The sequence below is a fragment of the Mauremys mutica genome, chromosome 1, assembly GCF_020497125.1.
Source record: "Mauremys mutica isolate MM-2020 ecotype Southern chromosome 1, ASM2049712v1, whole genome shotgun sequence".
Taxonomy (NCBI): domain Eukaryota; kingdom Metazoa; phylum Chordata; order Testudines; family Geoemydidae; genus Mauremys; species Mauremys mutica.
The window spans coordinates 264421231-264441565 of NC_059072.1; the positions used below are offsets into that span (position 1 = coordinate 264421231).

Sequence of the window (20335 nt, forward strand, 5' to 3'; positions counted from 1 at the left end):
CCCTCGTGCATAAGTGTTAAAAATTACTGAACATTTTTGGTGGGGTTTGGATGTATTTGACATAGAATATGCCATGAAAATAGCATGTCAGAATAAAATGGTTACTGGAGCAGATGGATATATGGGACCTGATTCTGATCTTGTTTTCACCAGTGTAACTCCACTAACTCTAGTTGAATTACTCCTGATTTTAAGGTTTTGTCTGGCAAAGTGCTGAGAAACGAAGGCTGAATGCCCTCAGATCCTTTAGAGGTCTGTAAAATTTTGCCAGAGGTTTTCAGCACCTTGCAGGATCGGGCACTTACATTGGCATAATTCCAGTGAGAATCCTGCCTGGATCCTCAATAACTCTGTCTAAGCTATTGCTCTGGCAACCTGTGTGACCATTTAAAAAGAAAAAGGTGATTTGAACCCATCCAGCCAAAATATGCTTGATGCTTCACTGGTGCACAGTGAGAGGTAAGGGATGGGTGGCTTTTAAAAATCCACTTTATTGCTCTAGTCCCTATGACTGCAACCCCTGGGCTGCGAAAAGGGTTGGGAGGGCAGAGAGGAGGTGGGGTAATGTTCTCATGCCCCCCATTACACATGCATAGGCCAGGAGGCTGCCTGGCCATGCACAGAGGTGCATGCGGCATCCTGTCAAGTGCTGAGGCATGGTCTCCTGCAGTGTTCTTTCTTTTTCTTGGAGCACTGACTCTATCCATTTGTAACAAGTTCAGAATCAGAATTAAGATGCACGATTCAATATAGAAATAGGATTTTTAAAATACCCTTTTAATAAATGAATTCTGCTTTCTCTCTTGGTTATTTAGGGCTTGAATGCTGTATTTGATGCTCTGGTGATTAACAAACTAAATATTTTGGAACTCATTCAAAAGGTACTACATAAGGACAAGTCATTGGAGGTGAGTGTGCTCAGTCTCAGTTCATTCTAGCTGACCAGGCAACAACAAAGATGCCATTTTCACAGTTTTGTATGTGCTGGGAGTGCAGTCAAAAACTAGATATAATTTCAGAGTCAGCAAAACAAGGCAATGATCTGGAACGTCTTTTCAGCAACATGAGTGATCATGGTAGAGCACCGCTGTACCCAGCAAGACTTAAATGCCTGCATTTCATAGCTCTTTTCACAGCAATATATAAAGAGCTGATGTCCAAGTATTTAAGAAAGCTGGCTCTAACGTATGGAATCAGTCCAAGACCAGTCAAATGGATGTTGACAACATCCGATTGGCAAAGCGAAGAGTGAATTATTTATCCAGGTTTACAAAACAGATTTTAAGGCCGAAAAAGCAAGAGTTACAGCATGCACAGAAGTACTTGTTATGTAAGAGAATAATTTTCTCTCTTGGCAATCCAGCTCAACTACTTTCTTTCCCCTGAACACAAATTGCAAAGAAAGAAAGAGACCTCCTAGAGACCTCCTAGGGGTCGGCAGCCTTTCAGAAGTGGTGTGCCGAGTCTTCGTTTATTCACCCTAATTTAAGGTTTTGCGTGCCAGTAATACATTTTAATGTTTTTAGACAGTCTTTTTCTATAAGTCTATAATATATAACTAAACTATTGTATGTAAAGTAAATAAGGTTTTAAAATTGTTTAAGAGGCTTCATTTAAAATTATATTAAAATGCAGAGCCCCCCGGACCGGTGGCCAGCACCCGGGCAGTGTGAGTGCCGCTGAAAATCAGCTTGCGTGCCGCCTTCGGCCCCCGTGCCATACGTTGCCTACCCCTGATCTAGACATAGGAGCTGTGAATGAGAACCCAGTTAATCCACTGGCAGTCACTGGAGGATAAACGGGTGTCTACAGTGAACCCTAATTCATCCATTATCAGCTCAGATGGAATCTGGCATGTCACATGTGCAGTGGCAAGCAAATCCCAGAAATAACAAGCATTGGGTAAACTTTTGACTACAACTGGATAGTCCCTCAAGAGAGAGGAGAGTTACTAATGACAAACTAATTATCTGTCCCTTCTGTGGAGGGTTCAACAAGGCAGAAAAATCTTCATTGGACTTTGCATGGCGTAAAACTGCAGAGAACCGTTGCTCCTCTGGTGCTTAGTTTAAGCCCTGTGGAGCTTCCATAAACTCTGCAAGGATGAAATGTGAATGAAAGGCCCTTTGGAACTTAAGGAGGGATCTCAGTAAATGGGAGTGGACTCTGTAGAATTGAATTAGCCATTTTGGGCAAAGAGATCTAGCTCAAGAGAAAGGGGTAGTTCTAGCAGCAAAAAGGAATGCCAGAGCACTCAACCGTGTAAGATGACTGTCAGTCAGTTTAAGAGAAGTGAGGAGTCTTGGGATTAGTAGGGGGCTAAAGCAGAACCACTTCAGAGTTTTATTGAGGAAAATGGTTCAAAGATAAGCCTTTTTTAAGTGAAGCTCTTTAAAATGTGAAGAGTTTAAAGTATTGTTTCGGTTTACAATTTTAAATCATTAGGGCTATGTGTGGAAAACTTCAAATGCCAGTTACTTCATGAAAATATAATGGAAAATATTAATAGCTCATTAATTTTAACTTCTCTCACCTCCAAAAATTGTTCTGATCTGTGCATGGAAATGTTGTATACAGACGGTTTCAAGTTTCTTACAATTTCTTCCCCCATCCCTTGGGAGCCTAAAGAACATTAAACTTTTTTTTACCACAATTTCAGTTCCAGACCCTCTTTTCACATTTAAGCCTCAACCCTTGGCATAAGAATTGGACAAAAGAGCAGTGACATTTTTTCTAATTTTTGTTTATTTTAAATTTTTCTCTCCATCATGATGATTTTCATGAAAGGTAAACTTCCCTAACCATGTAGTGGAGAGTGACCTGAAAATTAGGTCATAATGGAACACCAGAGGCAGTCTTAAAGATGGAATTCTTGCCTCGTTTCTCCATAATAAATCCTGTATAAACTGCAATAGTACATTTTACAGTAAAATATAGGTTCCTAAGTCACTTGGGCTTAGTCACACTTTTAATAATTTTACCACAGTTTCCTCCTTTTCCCTAATTTTTAACTGTGCAACTTTCATGTATCAACTCGTATAATTTTTACACTGAATAGATTTAAATGGAGAAAAACACTTGTTTTGGAACAATATCATATAAAAATATCTGTTTAAAACAGAACGCTAGTTAAATATTTCAATTGTATTTAATTGAGATATTTTTAAAATTAAATACTTACGGTACATTATCATTAATTCTCAGAGTATTGATCTTTCCAACATGCTGTATGCATACTTACATGTATGTTCCTCAAATCCCCTGACAGAAACTGACTTGAGAAATAACTTAAACTTCCAGAGATTGTTAGAGACGCTTCTTAAAGAAAAATTGTTTCCTTTGTAATTCATTATCAATAAGATTTTGTTTGCAATAAGTGTTTCTTTTCAAATTAATCAACGAAGACCACAAAATAAAACCAGAGAGAAGGGAATCCTCAGCCTTTATTATTTTTGTTTCTTGATTATTTGTTTCCCAAAGCTCCTACAACAGTGGCTCTCAAACTTTTTTTTACTGGTGACCCCTTTCACATAGCAAGCCTCTGAGTGCGACCCCCCGCTTATAAATTAAAAATACTTTTTTATATATTTAATACCATTATAAAAGCTGGAGGCAAAACAGGATTTGCGGTGGAGGTTGACAGCTTGCGACCCCCCCCCAGGTAATAACCTTGTGACCCCCCTGAGGGGTCCCGACCCCTAGTTTGAGAACCCCTTCCCCTACAATATACATATTAGATGCAGTACAATCAGAAGGCACAGTCCTTCTGAAGAGCTTCTTTCTTATTCGTTATTTATAATAAATATTTTTGCCATAAAGCAAGTAGATACCCATGCAATAGAGAATTTGGTTCAATGGCTGTAAAACATTTATTCCCTTCAATATTTAGAATGCACAAATACCATCTTCTTTCCAGCTATTTCTGTTTTAGGTGGGTGGGAAGAAGATCTGAAGGTGTTAATAATTTGTCCTGTTGTTGTTTTCTCCTGTAGAATGTTGTGTTGTTTAAAAAGGGACTCCTCTTCAGGATAACTCTTCTGTTGTCTGGAGGGGCCACTATGCTCTGTATGCGCTGGAGAATTATGGGCACAGGACCACCTGCTTTTACTGAAGTAGACAACCCAGCTTCATTTGCAGACAACTTGTTTGTGAGAGTAAGTCACAAACCTGTCATACTTCCGCAAGTTCAAAAAAACTGGGTCTTTAAAAGGAAAGTTCAATTTTACTTCAGCGCTTCAAAAAAAAAAACCAATAAAATGAGTGTTTCTTGTATTTGTGGACTGTATGATGAATCACCTTTTCAGTAAATCTTGTGTGGTTTTATTTAATGTACTGTGTGTTTTCTTCCCCTCTTTTCTTTGTTCTTGGGAGAAGGGATACAATCCTTTTGCTGTCCTTTCCCTTAACAAATATTGAAAGTTGGTCCTGCACTTTTCCTTCACCTTTGAATAAAATAACACCATGTTCTGGCTGGGTACGTGGCTTTCTAATTTTTTTTTTTGTGCTTTGCCTACAGTGGGTATGTCTACACTGCAATAAAAGACCCGCGGTTGGCCCAGGTCAGCTGACTCAGGCTCATGGGGCTCGGGCTTTGGGGCTATAAAATTGACGTGAAGATGTTGGGGCTTGGGTTGGTCCCCAGGCTCTGGGACCCTCTCCACCTGTGGGGTCTCAGAGCCCAGGCTCCAGCCTGACCTCAAACATCTACACTACAGTTTTATAGCCCTGCAGATGGAGCCCAAGTCAGAAGACATGGACTAGCTGTGGGTCTTTATTGCAGCATAGTCATACCCAATAATAAAGCTGGGCTTTTTTCACATTGCCTCATATTCTGGGAGATTGTCCCACCGAGATCCACATACATAGAGGACTGTCTACAATTGGATCTCCCATCCTGAATAGGAGAACCATCCTGTGCATGGAAAACGTTTTTGATAAAAATAATATTTTTAAAAAATGCAAAATGAATGGACCTGTACGTAATTAGAATCATGCAGCATTTAAGTTAGGACACTTATTATTTTACAAGATACATTTTGGGGGTGGAGGGAAGGGAAACAAAGAGGGCTGAAGTTGGATTTTGGTTTTTTTTTTTTTGGAAGTTTAGTATCAAATAAATGTTTGTTTTCCTTTGACTGACAGGCTATAAACTATAATTACTACTATTCGTTGAATGCATGGTTGCTGCTGTGTCCCTGGTGGCTGTGTTTTGATTGGTCAATGGGCTGCATACCCCTTATTAAATCAGTCAGTGACTGGAGAATAATTGCACTAGCAGCACTTTGGTTCTGCCTAATTGCCCTGATATGCCAAGCTCTGTGCTCACAAGACAGCCATAAGAGAAGGTAAGAGACAGTGCTGAATTTTAAATTCCACACTAGGTTAAGTACAGTATTATTTTGTTAAATCCAGTACTGATCATTTTAACAATTCAGTGGAACCAATATCTAGCAAATGTATTTCAAATAAATATTTATAGCTATTATTGCAGTTTCATCCCAATTTGGGCATTGACTACTGGGAGGCAAACTTGTAGAAAGAGGTATGGATGGCTGCTTTATTTTCCTCCTGAAATGGCATTTTGAGATCCTTAGCACTGTAGGTGGTAAAAAGTAATTTGTGGTCAGAGCAGAGTGTAATTGATGTATGTTGTGCCCCTCTTTTTACAATTCTTTTTTTCCTTCTTTTGTAATAACAAAAAAGGGGCCTTTTTTGAAAAGATGTAGTGATTCTGGCCATTGATTAAAAATAAAATGCTATCCCAGAGTGATTACTCTTTTATCAATGAAGGGTTATTGAGCAAATAATTGGGGGGGAAATTGTACTTCATAGAAAAGAAAACCAAAAGCTTCTGTAAATAGAAGCCTTTAATACATAGAAGAATTTAACATCTCTCATGATATGTTTAGGTTGCACCTTTTGGATGTCCATAACTGATAAATTTGCCAGCTCTTTAAAATTATATAAATAATTTAATCCCAGTGCCATCCATTGTTCAAATTTTTATCATCTGCTGCAGTGCCAATTTTTCCCTCTAAAATGTAAATCTAATATATATTTCCCTTTCCTCCATGCTTTTACCACTTTGCACAGCCTAAGTCATTACTAAGTCAATACTCTCTCATTAATACAGAGACAGAAGCAGTGAGACACACACACCAGAGTATGGTTTATTGCAGAAGCTGCAATTTTAATAAACTACCGTATATACGTGATCATAAGCCGGTTCATTTATAAGCCGACCCCCCTGAAATGGATAAGTAAAAATAGAAAATTTTTATGACCCGTTCATAAGCCAACCCTATAATTCAGGGGTCAGCAAACTTTGGCTCCCAGGCCATCAGGATAAGCCGCTGGTGGGCCGAGATGGTTTGTTTATCTCAAGCGTCTGCAGGCACAGAGGTAAACCTAAGTAAACAAAATGTCCCAGCACGCCAGCTGCTTAGCCTGACGGGCTGGGACAGCAACTGGTGGGGAAATTATTTTTGGGGGGGAGAAGCTGGGGGTCAGGGGAGTAACCCCTGTGACCACCCCCCACATGACCCTACCCCTGGCCTGGGACTCCCACACTCTCCCCATCCCATCCCTTCCCACCTTATCTGGGGAGGGCCAGGGGAGGATGTCTCTGGCCTGGCTGGAGCTGCTCCGGCGGGCCGGGCAGTGCAGCCACAGCCTGCTCTGGGGGGCGGGGCCGAGCGGCACGGCTGCAGCCTGCCAGCCCTGGAGCTGCAGCTGCTTCGGAGGCTGGGGGGAGAGCAGCGTGGCCAGAAGCAGAGAGACTCTGGCCCTGCCTCTTCCCTTCTGGCTCTGCTGGCTGTGCTGCCTCTCCTTGCTCCCTCTGTTGGGGGAAGGGGCTGTGTCCCACCTCTCCCTCTCTATAGCCGTTCATAAGCCAGCCCCCTTCTCTGGTGCTTCCCTTTTTTACTAAAAAAATTTGGCTTATGAACGAGTATATACGGTATTAACCAACAAGGAACCCCTTACCAAACTACCAGGCAAGGCTGTTCTAGTGTGCAATTTAATTGGGTGCTAGTGGCTCCAGGTTCTACAAATCTCACAATGGATATGGGGGCAGTGCCCCCTCTATGCCCCCAGGCCTGCTCGGGGATCTTGGCAAGAAGTCAGAGTCACAGCCCATTCCCCTCATCCACACTGGAGGTAGGGGAGATGGGAGCCAGGCTGCACGAAGCATAGACCCCTTCACTCTGCAAAGTTGTGCTTGAGGCCCATGCCCAAGAAGCACATTGAGTTAAGAACCTCGTATAGGACTGTTTCTTAACTCCCTTTTCCCTCCCCACCCACTGGAACCAGCCAAAATTGCAATATATGTAATATAAATCCCTAAATCAAACTGCTTGGATGTTTGATGGAAGGTGGAAAAAACCCCACGCAGTCTTTCGCTATGTAGGGGAAAAAAATTCCTTCCAGACTAGGTGACCAGACAGCAAATGTGAAAAATCGGGACGGGGGTAGGGGGTAATAGGAGCTATATAAGAAAAAGACCCAAAAATTGGGGCTGTCCCTATAAAATCGGGACATCTGGTCACTGTATTCCAGACCCCAAATAAAATTTGGCCAGCAGCATAGCCCCTTAAGGATCTAGTATACTAAGAGGGGATGGGGTGGGGCTGGAACAAAGCCAAAATGGCTACGGGCCAGCCGTGGGCAGAAACAGTGGTTTGAGCATTGGCTTGCTAAATCCAGGGTTGTGAGTTCAATCCTTGAGGGGGCCATTTAGGGAACTGGGGTAAAAATCTGTCTGGGGATTGGTCCTGCTTTGAGCAGGGGGTTGGACTAGATGACCTCCTGAGGTCCCTTCCAACCCTGATATTCTGTGAGTCCTCACCCTGCCTCTACAGTTGGGAGCCAGTCAGTGGGTCTGTCCTGATCTAGCAATTCAATGGCAACCGGAGTGTGTGGGTCAGACTCAGACCCTGTTAGAGCCAAGCCACTCCCTCCCCCCTCCTGGGAGGGAAGAGGAGGGAAGACCAGTGAAAGCCCAAATTTCTGCCTCCATTCCCCACCCAAGCAGGAGGGGCAGCAACTCAGAGAGCCAATGAGCCAGCATCCATGATCACCTCTAAACTAATAAAATAATTTGGAAAGTGCAGTGAAGGCCTAGCACATTGGAGAGGAGGAGGGAGGACACCCAATTTTGGTTTCAAGTTCTCAAAAGTTTATTATAAATAAAAATTAGTGTAAAAATAAATATTTTAACATAATATATAAATACTTTGATGGTGGCTCTCTTTATGATGAACATGGCGGCTTTCTGACATGAACACTTGTCTTCTTTGATTGGTCTTCTACTGAGAAAACTGGTTATTTCAAGCACAGTTTCTTCTTTAACATGTTTATGAAGCATCTTTGAGGTGGCTTTTTAAAAAAAAAGTCAAATATTTTACCTTAATTGGTTACTTATTAGTTTCAAAAATTTGTATATAGCTGTAATCAGTAGTTTTATTGCCTGTATATTTGGATCAGGGAGAACAGAATTAATGTTGGTGTTGGTCCTGTTTGAGCAGGGGATTGGACTATATGACCTCCTGAGGTTTCTTCCAACCCTAATATTCTATGATTCTATGAATGATTTCCAGTTTATTAGTGTAATTTTGTGTCATGGAATCCACGTCTTGACTTCAGTTTAATTTTGTGGGAAGTGTGTCTAGATTTTCAAAGAAGCCCACGAGAGTTAGGCACCCAGAACCCATTTAAATTCAATGGGAGGTAGATGTGAATAGGTTAAGTCCACATAATAGCTCCCAATGATTAGTAAACAGTTTTTGTATATTAACAAAAGCACTTTTTCATCTAAGTTTTGTTGCTAAATTGTAAGTCTGTTTCTTATTTCCAGAATTCTGACACTGGGACTGGGATTTCTTATTATCCCTTTTCTTCCTGCAAGTAACCTGTTCTTCCGAGTAGGATTTGTTGTTGCAGAGAGAGTCATCTACCTCCCCAGTATTGGCTATTGTATGCTACTTACGTATGGATTTAGTCTATTGAGCAAACAAGCTAAGAAAAAGGTACTAACTAATGGTCAATAAAACTGATGACCAAGACTAGTGGAGGAACTTTAATACAATGATGATTAACCTATATCTCCTTTCTTCAAGAAAATGCTTGCTGCCGCTGTACTAGGAATCTTGTTGATCAACGTGCTGCGCTGTGTTATCCGCAGTAACCAGTGGAGGTCTGAAGAACAGCTTTTTAGGAGTGCTCTGTCAGTGTGCCCTCTTAATGCTAAAGTAAGTTGGTCACACTCACCTTTTATTTAGTTTTTTAATATTCCACATGGTGTATACATTGCAGTACAGCATCTGATGTACAATGCTAGCCTCGTGAAAGCACAGCCTAAAATAGACATCTAAATTATAATGACAGCATAGTCAACTTCTCAGCCAGTGCAAGTTTCAGTACTTTAATTCAAAACTGAAAAAGATGAAAATAAATTGACTTCAATGCAGACATCTAGTCAAATAAGAAAAGACCAAATACTTAAATACGTAACTAGTACCATCCATTGAAATAGTTGCATACAAAAGTGACTCTTTTCTGCAGCAGTTTCATAATCTGTGTAAAAAGAAAAATTAAACCATAAAAATGTATTCAACTGATTCGCTGTCTTGTATTTTTAGAATCCTATTTTTGTCTCCTTCAGTGGCATTAGTACATTTCTGCTTTTTCTCCTGTTAGCTGTGCTGCCTCTACAGGGCTATGGGAGAATGAACTGAATCACTCATCTCAACAGAACTACTGAATTTATGGGTGAGATCCTCACTCGTGCTCCTTGACATCCATTAAAATGGCCAGAATGATGAAAAGGAGCGCAAAAAGCTTCCATTGTGGACAGGGGATGATTTCCCCTGGTGGCAGGCACTGCAGAAAACTGCCAAAGGCTGCCTTCAGAGAATCCCCTTGCAAGCCCTGACTTAGGGGGAATGCTAGGGGCGAAGCTGGAGGGGACGTGTCAGTGGTAGGCACTGGGGTCCCATAGGGCAGGCCTGAGAGGCTGCCATAACTTAGACAGATCCCCATGGCTATCTAGGTTTTGTTCTAGGCCTCTTTAGCTCCTGGAGCAACCCAGTATCAGGAGGGTTCAAAGGTGGCTAAAAGCCACGGTAAGCCCTCCACATCCTTGGGCTGCAAGTTCTGTGCTGCCGCACTAAGAGGTGCAGGGAAGAACATCACCATTTAATACTAGCGTTGATGCACAAGCCAGAAAGAATAAAGCTTGAATTTTGACCCCAAGTTGAGTTCTAGGACTGGCAGTGAGGAGGAATATTCACCATCCCCTTATTTGTAAACTATTACATTTTTGCCATTTCTCTTCGAAGTATAGCTGCAGTTTAAATTTCATTCACCTTTTGCAAGTCCAAGCTGAGATTTCCATTGGGCAGCATCCCTGTAGAAAAATATCTTACCAGCTTACATAATTTCAGAGCTCTGTAGTCTAGAGCAGTGCCTCAGAAAATGTGGATCAGGACCCCGAGGTCTTGTGGCATTTAAATGAAATATTTGAACTTTCTTATTTAAAAAAATGTAATAAATATTCAACTTGGAGAAGCGAAAAATATACAAATTAATGAAATAGAGCTATAAAGGGGTCACCTTTAAAAAGGATCTTTTGCCAACATTTACAACAAGGTGGGGTTACCTCACCTACCACTATTTCCTTATCTCAGTAAATGAAAAAAAAAACAAACACACACGTGTATCTGAGGTTCTGTTGTGTGGTAACTAGGCAACCTTTTGCCTTGCCCATTTATTGAGGCATTACTCTCACCGGCCTGTATGGTTTGGCAGTAACAATCCCAGCCCCATGCAAATGCGTTGACAAAAAATACTATCTGCTAGTCAAGGATTTGGAGTATTTTTTCCCCCTCCAATCCCACCCCTAACTCCCTGGTGGTAGTTGCTGTCAGTGAAAGAAATAAGCAATATCATTCCAGGACTATGCCTTCTGATAAATAACGTAGGTACTTGGACCTTACAGGCTACAAGAGCTATTCCTTGGCTGCTCTCCAATTTAGAGTTGTGTACTATCAGGCCTTGATGTGTGGTGGACTCACTCATCTTTGAAGCACCCCCTTGTGTTGGCATGGGATGTTGCTGCTGTCTTTGACTTCAGTGCCTCCTGCTAACTTCCTGCTTCTGAATCCAGTGGCTCAGTCCTCTGGCCATGTCACAAAGTTCAGACCACTTCCAGGGTATCATGAACAAGTGCAAATGTATATGGATAATTCTCCTGCCCCTTTGAGCTGCTGAAGTCATCTCCTTGTACTCCTGTTTTAGGGCTTCCTTTGCAGGAGTGTATGTGGCCCCTGTAGGGGACTTGCCCCCATTATCTCTGTTACCCTAACACTGGGCTTCTCTCAGCCAGAGGCACCTGTCTCTTCTGCAGTCTCTCCCCTCAGCTGAGCTTCTTCAATCTACTTATTTTGTGGCTTAGCTCTGCTCCCTCTGGCTGGGAGCCAATTAACTATTCACCTGCTCCCTCCAGAGCTGCAGAGCATGACTAATTGGGTGCATTCACTAGCCTTGCAGGTGATGGGGATTAAGCCTCATTACATCACGGCAAAATATGACTTAACAAATTACATTACATTTTCACATTTCACTGAGCATTTGCGTCAAGACCAGAGGGAGCAGTTACAAGCCCTCTTCCCAGAAGGCCAGTTAATCATGAAGGCTTCCTTTCAGATTTCTCTCAATGTGGCACATACAGCTTCACATTCGATGGCAACTGCTGTAATCATGCATTACGTGTCATGGCTGCAATCCTCTGGCCTTGCCAGGGAGATACAAAATACCATGGAGAACCTTCCTTTTGAAAGGCCTAAGCTTTTCAGTGATGCCATGAATGGTTCCCTCCGCTCACTTAAAGACTCTAGGGAGACTGTGTGATCTCTTGGCATCTGTATACCTGAAACAAAAAGAAAATACAGCATGTTGCAGACAGCACAGTGATCCCACCCAGTTGACTACCAAACCTCCCTCAGACTGACTGAACCAACCACATTTCCCAAGAAAGGGTCACCATTTACAGTAAACTCTGCTGGTGACCTCTTCCAAGTGACCTTTTTGACTTGCTGGTCAAAGGTCATGAACCACCCCTTAATCTGGATCCTATGATGCACCAACCCATCCTGTGGAGAACGACACCTCTCCTATTTCCTCCTTTCCTGGGTGCTCATCACCTTGGACAGATGGATCCTAGAAGTGGTTTTGACAGGCTATCCATCCAGTTCAGCTCCATGCCTCCCTTCCATCCTCCTCCCCCCGTCCTTTTTCAGGGACTGTTCTCATGAAGGCTTCTTAAGGCAGGAGTACAATCTCTCCTTCTAAAGTCCATCAAATCCATTCCACCAGACTTTACTGGAAAAGGATTCTACTCCGGGAACTTCCTGGTTCCCAAGAAAAGATGGGGATGGAGACCAGTTTTGGATCTATGGACTTTTGAACTCCTTTGTCCTCACACAGTGATCCAGGATGGTAACTCAGGCAGTGATCATTCAATTTTAGATCCAAGGGACTGGTTAGTTACCCTCTACCTCCAAGATCATACTTTCATATAGCTATGAACCTATCCCACAAATGCTTCCTACAATTTGTTGTTGGCAAGCACCACTTACCGTACCGGGTCCTACCCTTTGGCCTTTCAGTCTCCTAGAGGATATTCACCAAGGTCTTCTTGGCCATTGCATGAGAATAATTCATCACTTGAGAATAATTGTCTTTCCCTGTGTGGATGACAGGTTCCTCAAGGTTCGCACCTTCCTCAAGGTACAGTCAGCAACCAACAAGGCCCTATTTGTCTCTGCCTTAAGGTGGAGAAGTCTATTCCAACACTAGTACAATGCATAGAATTTGTTAGAGCCATTTTAGACTACACAACTGCCAGAGCAAACTTGCCCTCAGGCAGGTTTGCTGCAATGTCCAGCCTCATTTCCAGGCTACAGCAGAGCCCACAAACCACATCAAGGGCCTGCTTTCAGCTCCTGGGTCATATGGGAGCCTTCACATTTGTAACAGCCCATGCAGGTCTGCACACTCAGCTGGCTCAGGTCTGTCTACACTCCCAACAAGCACAAACTGTCTCAAATCCCTCACCTGGTGGAAGGATCCACAGAATGTCTGCGGGGGAGTTCCATTCTCCCGTCCCTCCCTCATAAAGATTATTGGCACAGATGCCTCCCTGTTGGAGCACTAATTTTCAGGACTTCACTGCTCAGGGCAAACAGACTCACAAGAGGTGTCCCCCATATCAACGTTCTCAAACTCAGAGCAGTCCATATTGCTTGCTTCCACTTTCTATCCAACATCAGAGGTCACTGAGTCAGACTAATGCTAGACAACAGGGCAGCAATATCCTATACAAATTACTGAGGAGGACCAAGATCGCAGTCCTTATGTGCAGAGTACATAAAGCTATGGAATTGGTGCCTATCTCTCCACATAGAAATCTCAGCAATTTATCTTCCGGGACTACACAACATCTTAGCAGACAATACCTTGAAGAGGTATTTCAGTCAAGACCACAAGTGGGTGTTGAACAACGCAGTCTTTCAGGAAATCTGTCTCACCTGGGGCTCCCCAGAGCTACATCTCTTTGCAACACCATCCAATATGAAGTGCTGGCACTTTTGCTTGAAGGGAAGGCACAGTCGGAACGTGCTGAGATGCACCCTCCTCATCCCTTGGCTTCGCCTCCTGCCATACACTTATCCCCCAATGACCTGGCTCCTCAAGGTCCAGAACAGAAACGAGAGAGGTTGGTGATCATTTTTATAGCACCATCATGGCCCAGTCAGGTATGGTTCCCTGATCTGCTCCACCTGTCTCTGTGACCACCTCTTCACCTCCCTCTGACAGCAGACCTCCTGACCCATCCCAAACTTTCATTGCTTTACCTCAGGGCTTGACTCCTTGATGGCTCTTAGGCATAGAACAGGAGTGTTCTCCCAAGATTCAGACAGTACTACTGAATAGTAGAAAACCCACTACAAGGATAAATTACCTGCAAAAGTGGAAGCGTTTCTAAGCCTGGTGTGCCCAATGGTCCACGTCTCCTCTGGAGTTTCTCCTTACAGTCTTTATTACCTGCTAAATTTAAAAAGCCATGGGTTTGTCACTGAACTCTGTTAAGGTTCACCTAACTGCCATTACAGCTTTTTACCCCCCAATCAAAGGGTTTTCAGTTTTCGTTCATTCTACCATGATGAGATTCCTTAAGCGTTTATTTAACCTTTTTACTTATGTAAGGGAAGCTACTCTGCTTGGGATCTTAATTTAAGTCCTTAGCGCCTTAAGGGGAAAAAAAATGTTTTAAACTCTTGGGGAATTTTTTGTTTCTTTATCTGTCCTTCAGAATCTCATTCCCTGTAGTCATCTGCCTCTGCCGGAAGGGTAGGATTGCTAGGAACATTTTTATGGCTGATCCACCCTATACGGTGTTCTATCCTATTAAGGCGACTCTGTCTCCACCTTCATTTCCTACCTAAAGCTCTTCTGACTTCTGACATCAATTGCCAGTGTTTTACCCAAGTGTCACACCTCCAGAGAGGAAGGCAGTTTTCATGATCTGGATGAAAGCAGGGCTCTTGCTTCTACCTTCGTAGGCCTAGGCCCTTCAGGGATTCTCTCAGATTGTTTCTTTTGCAGAAAGATACTAAGGACATCTGATTTACACACAAAGATTATTTGAAATTGTTTTGGGGGATGCATTCTGGCATGCTATGTAGCTTTGGTGGTACATTCCCCACCTAGCGCTGACTGCCCATTCCACTAGGGTTTAATCCATCTCTGTTCAGTCGCCCTACTGGAGAACATACCTATCTTGGACACTTGCAAGGCTGCCACCTGGTCAGTAGTGCACACACTTTCCCAACACTGTGCTATCATGTATGCTTCCACTGACCTGGCTTTTGGCAGTACTGTCTTCAATATGCTCTACACTTGCCTCCTCAGCACCGTTATCTGTATTGAGGCACTGCTCCAGAATCTGCTCACACGGAGCATCCGTAGGGACAATAACTTGAAGGAGAGATTACTTACTTGTACAGAAAGTGGAGTTCCTTGAGATGTTTTGCCCCTATGCGTGCTCTACTACCTGCCCTCTTTCCCCTCTCCTCTGGAGTCCTTGACTCTGGATTTCGTGGTTGAGAAGGACCCGGACTGGCCCCTCCCTATAATTGCTCTCATTCCAGAGTATGAGAATATGAAGGGTCCAGACACTGCTGCCAAAATTTCTGATTAAAAGTGCATGGGTGTGGTGCACACATCCTCACATGGAGCTCCCGTAGGGACAAACATTTTGAAGAACTCCAGTTACTGTATGAGTAAGTAACTTCTCCTTATTGCTGTTCACTTTATCGGGATATTAAACCACCTCTCTCCCCCCTGAGCATTTGAGTCTGGGCTGCAGATTATCCTCTTTATAGATTTTTAAAATAACTCTTTCGGAAATGCTCAAATTGCAGACAATTTTAAGTTATGAATGTCTTGTTACTTTAGAAAACCACAAGCTGTTTCTTTCCTTTTAAGCAAAACTATAGCAATCTACACAACACTGGTACCATGAACAATTCTTATTTCTGAATAGTTTTCTCTAATAAGTACTCTAAATAAAACATGTAGTTCTGCAACAACACAGCCATTAAAGAGGTGGAAAATATTTACCCCTTTTTGACTTTCAGAAGATAAATGTCTGGCTGCAAGAATCATTTTAAACTAGTCCCAGAATTTTAACACTTTACACACTGCAAATTCTTTCCCTGTTGCTGGATTGTCTTTAGAAAACTCTAATTATTTAAAAAAAATAAGAATAGCAATGAATTTATTTATTTATTTATTAGTAATACTTTCAGAATAATGAACAAGGAAGGTTTTTTTGTTATTCCCAAATAGCCAGTGGCTTCATAAAGTCCGTTAATGGAGTAGTTTAGATGGCAGTTAAGGGGCAGCTGGCTTCTATGTGTATTTGGCATCCAAAATTGGTTCGCCTTGGCTCTCAATGCATGCCTGTGCCTTTCATCTGTTTTCAAGTGGTTGCTGACAGAAACGCTCTCAGAAGCATCTCTAGAATAGTCTCTGGCATTCTGCCTCTCCCTTTGTCCATGCAACTATTGGGTGGTGGTTGTGCTTAGTCTGTACCTCCCAGGATTCTGCCTCCACTTCATACTGTTTCAGCCTCTTCTCTGGTGACATTGAATCATACACCTAGGCTATTCATCACACTAATCTCTAGAATTTCACCTCAGAACATCTAATGTCACCCCGGTATCTCCACAAACAGCTATCATGTAGCTTGTAGCTCTTCTGCTTTTTCAGTGCAGATATCAGTTTCATTTTAGAGTTTCTAGTAATCTGGAGATTGTTTGGAACCCTTTTCTGAAAAAGTGGTGGTCCTGCATGCTCAGTATTTCCTGCTGCCTTTCTCTCCCATTTTCTCCAAATGTGTACATTGTTTGCCTTTTCTATTTCTTTTGTTTGTCTTCTGTTGAGACAGCCTTCTCTGGCGCTGAAACTGACGCTATTTGAAGCACTAAGCTATGGAACTTGTTGCCCAAAGGCTGACTCCCAGATCCCTTCTGCTACACTCTGTTGTGTCTCTCTGGCCGTACTCAAAGCCTGCCTCATTTTGTTTACATGATCAGCAACCGTTTACCTCAGCCATCCAATTCCTTTGCCACTTTCTTAGCACTGTCTAGCATGGTTTTGTCATTGTATTTTGACGCATTCCTTTCTACTTCTACTGCTCTGAAAGACATGGTAGTTTATATCTCATTTTCTTAAAGAAAGAACTTTTTTTTACTACTTTAATACAAGTCAGACTTTCTCACTATTCAAATTAAATAAAAATATATTTTAGAAGTGTTTATTTCTAATTTGTTTAACTTCTTATATAAGTAAGAACAAGTTGTTAAGATGGTTGGAATCTATACTAGCTTCCTTAAGATTATTTTAAACTTTCTTCTTGTTTTTCGTAACAGTGAACTATTTCTAAGCAGTTCCAAAGCCTCCATCACCATGTGGTTTAAGTGCCAGTTTTCAGAACTGTATGTTGCTATACAGTGTTTCCAACCTTAGCAGTTTTATTGTAGGAAAAACTTCAAATTAAAGAGTCCCAGTGCCTGAAATCAGGTGATTATATGAGAATCTCAGCTTTCATTTTTAAAAAGCCACTAACTTCCTAATCCTCATGGATGCAGAGAAAAGCTTGAAAATATGAACCTTAACAGTCCAAAAAGCAAATAAAAGAATTCACCATTTATTATTTTTTTAAATCTCATGTTTTCAAGCCAAATCTCATGATTTTTGAACACTTGGGTTGATAATAGTGCATAATGTCTGTTGTCCAGCCAGGTCAGACCCTGTTTTATGCATTTTAAAAGCATTTACAAAATATAAAAATAACAACTTTTAATGTTAAACATCACAAGCAGGTTAGACCCTGTCAGAAGTTGAATCTCATTCTTCTTGCGTCAGAATTAAATTATTGCTTGGATAATCTTAACCATTGCATATACAAGAAAAGAGAGTAACTGAATGGAATAACACCAAAACCATTCTGTATTCTAGAGGTTGATAAGAGGCTTAGCTTGCTATGCTTCAAAGCAATACTGTATAGTTCAAATACCATAGTGATGTGTGTTGTATAGAACCTAACAGAATTTAATAGAATGTGTCACACCCATACCATAAATGTTCTAAAGCACAAAATAAGTATGTTAAAGCAATTCCAAATAAAGTCCATAATATGCTTGCTCAGTCAGATAAAAAATATCCTCTCTCCTCAGATATCTCAGATGATGTAAGAAGGATATTGCTTGATATATATTGCCATGTGATATATAATCTCTCAGAATGGAATATCAGTCCCCCTGTTCTATGTTGTGCACATTCCAAAAGTAAAATGAAAGACAAACCAAATTAGATATGTGGGTTGTCATCACTTGCAAGGTCCGAATCACTCCACTTCTTCAAAACACTATGCAAATGTTGTTATATCAGTCTTGTGATACATACGTAACAGAGAACGCAGTTATGTACTTGGTGTTTAGTTTATGCTAAAATTATACTTGTCAAATGCAAGCTATGATAACACTGAATATGTACAGCGGAGAACTAATTTTCTGTACCTTACTAAAAGGGCTGGCACTATTTCTCTTCAGGTCAGCACAAGATTTATAACTAACTGTTTAAAGATTTATTGAGTGGATGTAGAGAGCATCCCTTTTATTGACTCTTTGATTTTCTTGTCTATGCTACGCATGAAAGAAAAACATACTGTGCATGTTGTACAGAATAGTTACAAATATGGCCATGGAGTTTGACACAACTGATGTTTAGATGTCTAACTTTCTCATATATGTGGGCACAGCCATGTTATTAAACCTCTAGAAGACATTAATTGCAGATGGAAAAAGGGAACCTGGGATAAGTCCAGGACTTAAACTGGGTCATTTTGTCTTGTATATTATTTAGAAAATGTTTGATGAAAGGAGTTGGGCTGAAATTTTGAGCAGAAGCATCTGTATTCTTACTGCTGAAACTTCAAAATTTAGGGCTAGTCTACACTACCGCACATATCTGGTGATGACGTGCTATGCTGATGGGAGAGCGCTCTCCCATTGGAGTAATAACTCCACCTCAATGAGAGGCAGAAGCTAACACAGCACAGTGTAGACACCACATTTAGTCGATGTAATTTATGTCTCTTGGGGGTGGGGGGCTTTTTCACACCCCTGAGCGACGTAAATTACATAGACTTAAGCAGTAGTGTAGACAAGCCCAAGAGTCATATTCATAGATTCCAACACCAGAAGGGACCATTGTGATCATCTAATGACTTCCTATATAATCCAGGCCATAAAATTTCCCTCAAATAATTCCTTTTGAATTAGATCATAGCTTTTTAAAAAAACATCTGGTCTGGAGTAAAAAATTTCCAGTGATGGAGAATCCACAACAATCCATGATAAACTGTTTAATGGTTAATTAGCCTCACTTGTAAATTTGATTTATTTCTAGTTTAAATTTGTCTAGTTTCAACTTCTAGCCATTGGCTCTTGTCATACTTTTGTCTGTTAGAATGAAGAGCCCATTGTCAATATTTTTGTTCCCCATGTTAGTACTTGTAGACTGTGATCAACACCTCCTAACTGTCTTTGTTAAGCTAAATAGATAGACTCAAAGAGCTCAATCACTGTAAGGCATGTTTTCTAATCCCTTAATCATTCTCATGGCTCTTTTCTGAACCCTTTTCTATTTATTGTTGTACCAATATAATAAAAACCAGCAGGATCTTATTAAGAGGGATAAGGCAAAGATGCCACATTTATTGTAAATACCATAACAAAACAAAAGACAATGTTTTCCTACTTATTTCTATTACTACTTATTCCTTATACACACACAGACACAGACACAGACACAGACACAGACACACACACACATATTCATTCACACAATCATTCATTCAGGTTCTGTATAGATGTTATAGTTACCAGCCTAGATGTTGCTCATGCCAAGTTACTGGCCAGGTACCTTGGTCATGAGGATGGAGCCGAGTCTGTGTCAGATGCATCTGATGCTCCTGGAGGTTGGTATCAGAACCATAGACTCAAAGTCCTCAGTCTTTAGAGTCCAGTTTTATAGGGATTTTTCCCTATGTTAGTTCATAGGAGTTGCCTCATTCTGCTGTTGCTAAATCAATCAGCAGATGGCTGGCTCCATGTTGATAGGTGCTTTGTTTTTCCTTCCTTTGAGGTGTGGTGGGTGGATTCCAGTTTGCCCTCCGGGGGTCATCTGGTTGATCCCACTTGACACCTTCTTTAGCCAACACTGAATTCTTCAGACTGGTAACTCCCTAACCATTCAGTCACATACATTCTCTATCTTAATCACATCTATTTCACTGTTTTGGCTTACTTAGAGTTAATTAATGTTTAACAAGTTTTATACAAAGTATTTCTTTGAGCAGGCTTCACACAGACACAGCTGGTGGCTTGCAGGTTAGAATCACAAATTTACTTTTAACATAAACCTTTAGTTATGAGGCATCAATTAACAATAAGTCATTTTTCATATAAACCATGTCTAATATAAACCTTTAATATCCCTACATAATCCCCCTTTTGACACTACGATATACATATATTCGTTAGTGTCACTTTCTATGTAACCTGTTTAAAAGAAGGTACTGTGAGGCAACATGGGTTTGTGATTTCAATCTATTGTACATTCTTTTTATCCAAAAGCACATGCTAAACATTTTAATAATACAAATACAATTTAATACTAAGACAACTATTAAGGGATGTAGCATTAC

The 20335-nt window shown here is 41.2% G+C and overlaps 1 protein-coding gene across 2 annotated transcripts in view; it reads left to right on the top strand.

The window, feature by feature from the left end:
- The window catches only part of TMTC4 (transmembrane O-mannosyltransferase targeting cadherins 4), an 82249-nt gene that overhangs the window by 39054 nt on the left and 22860 nt on the right, over positions 1-20335 (top strand). For both annotated transcript variants that reach the window (XM_045008753.1, XM_045008761.1), the window contains exons 7-11: positions 816-908; positions 3993-4154; positions 5143-5345; positions 8855-9026; positions 9117-9248. In XM_045008753.1, coding sequence (XP_044864688.1) covers positions 816-908; positions 3993-4154; positions 5143-5345; positions 8855-9026; positions 9117-9248 — 762 coding nt within the window. The remainder of the gene's footprint in view (positions 1-815; positions 909-3992; positions 4155-5142; positions 5346-8854; positions 9027-9116; positions 9249-20335) is intronic.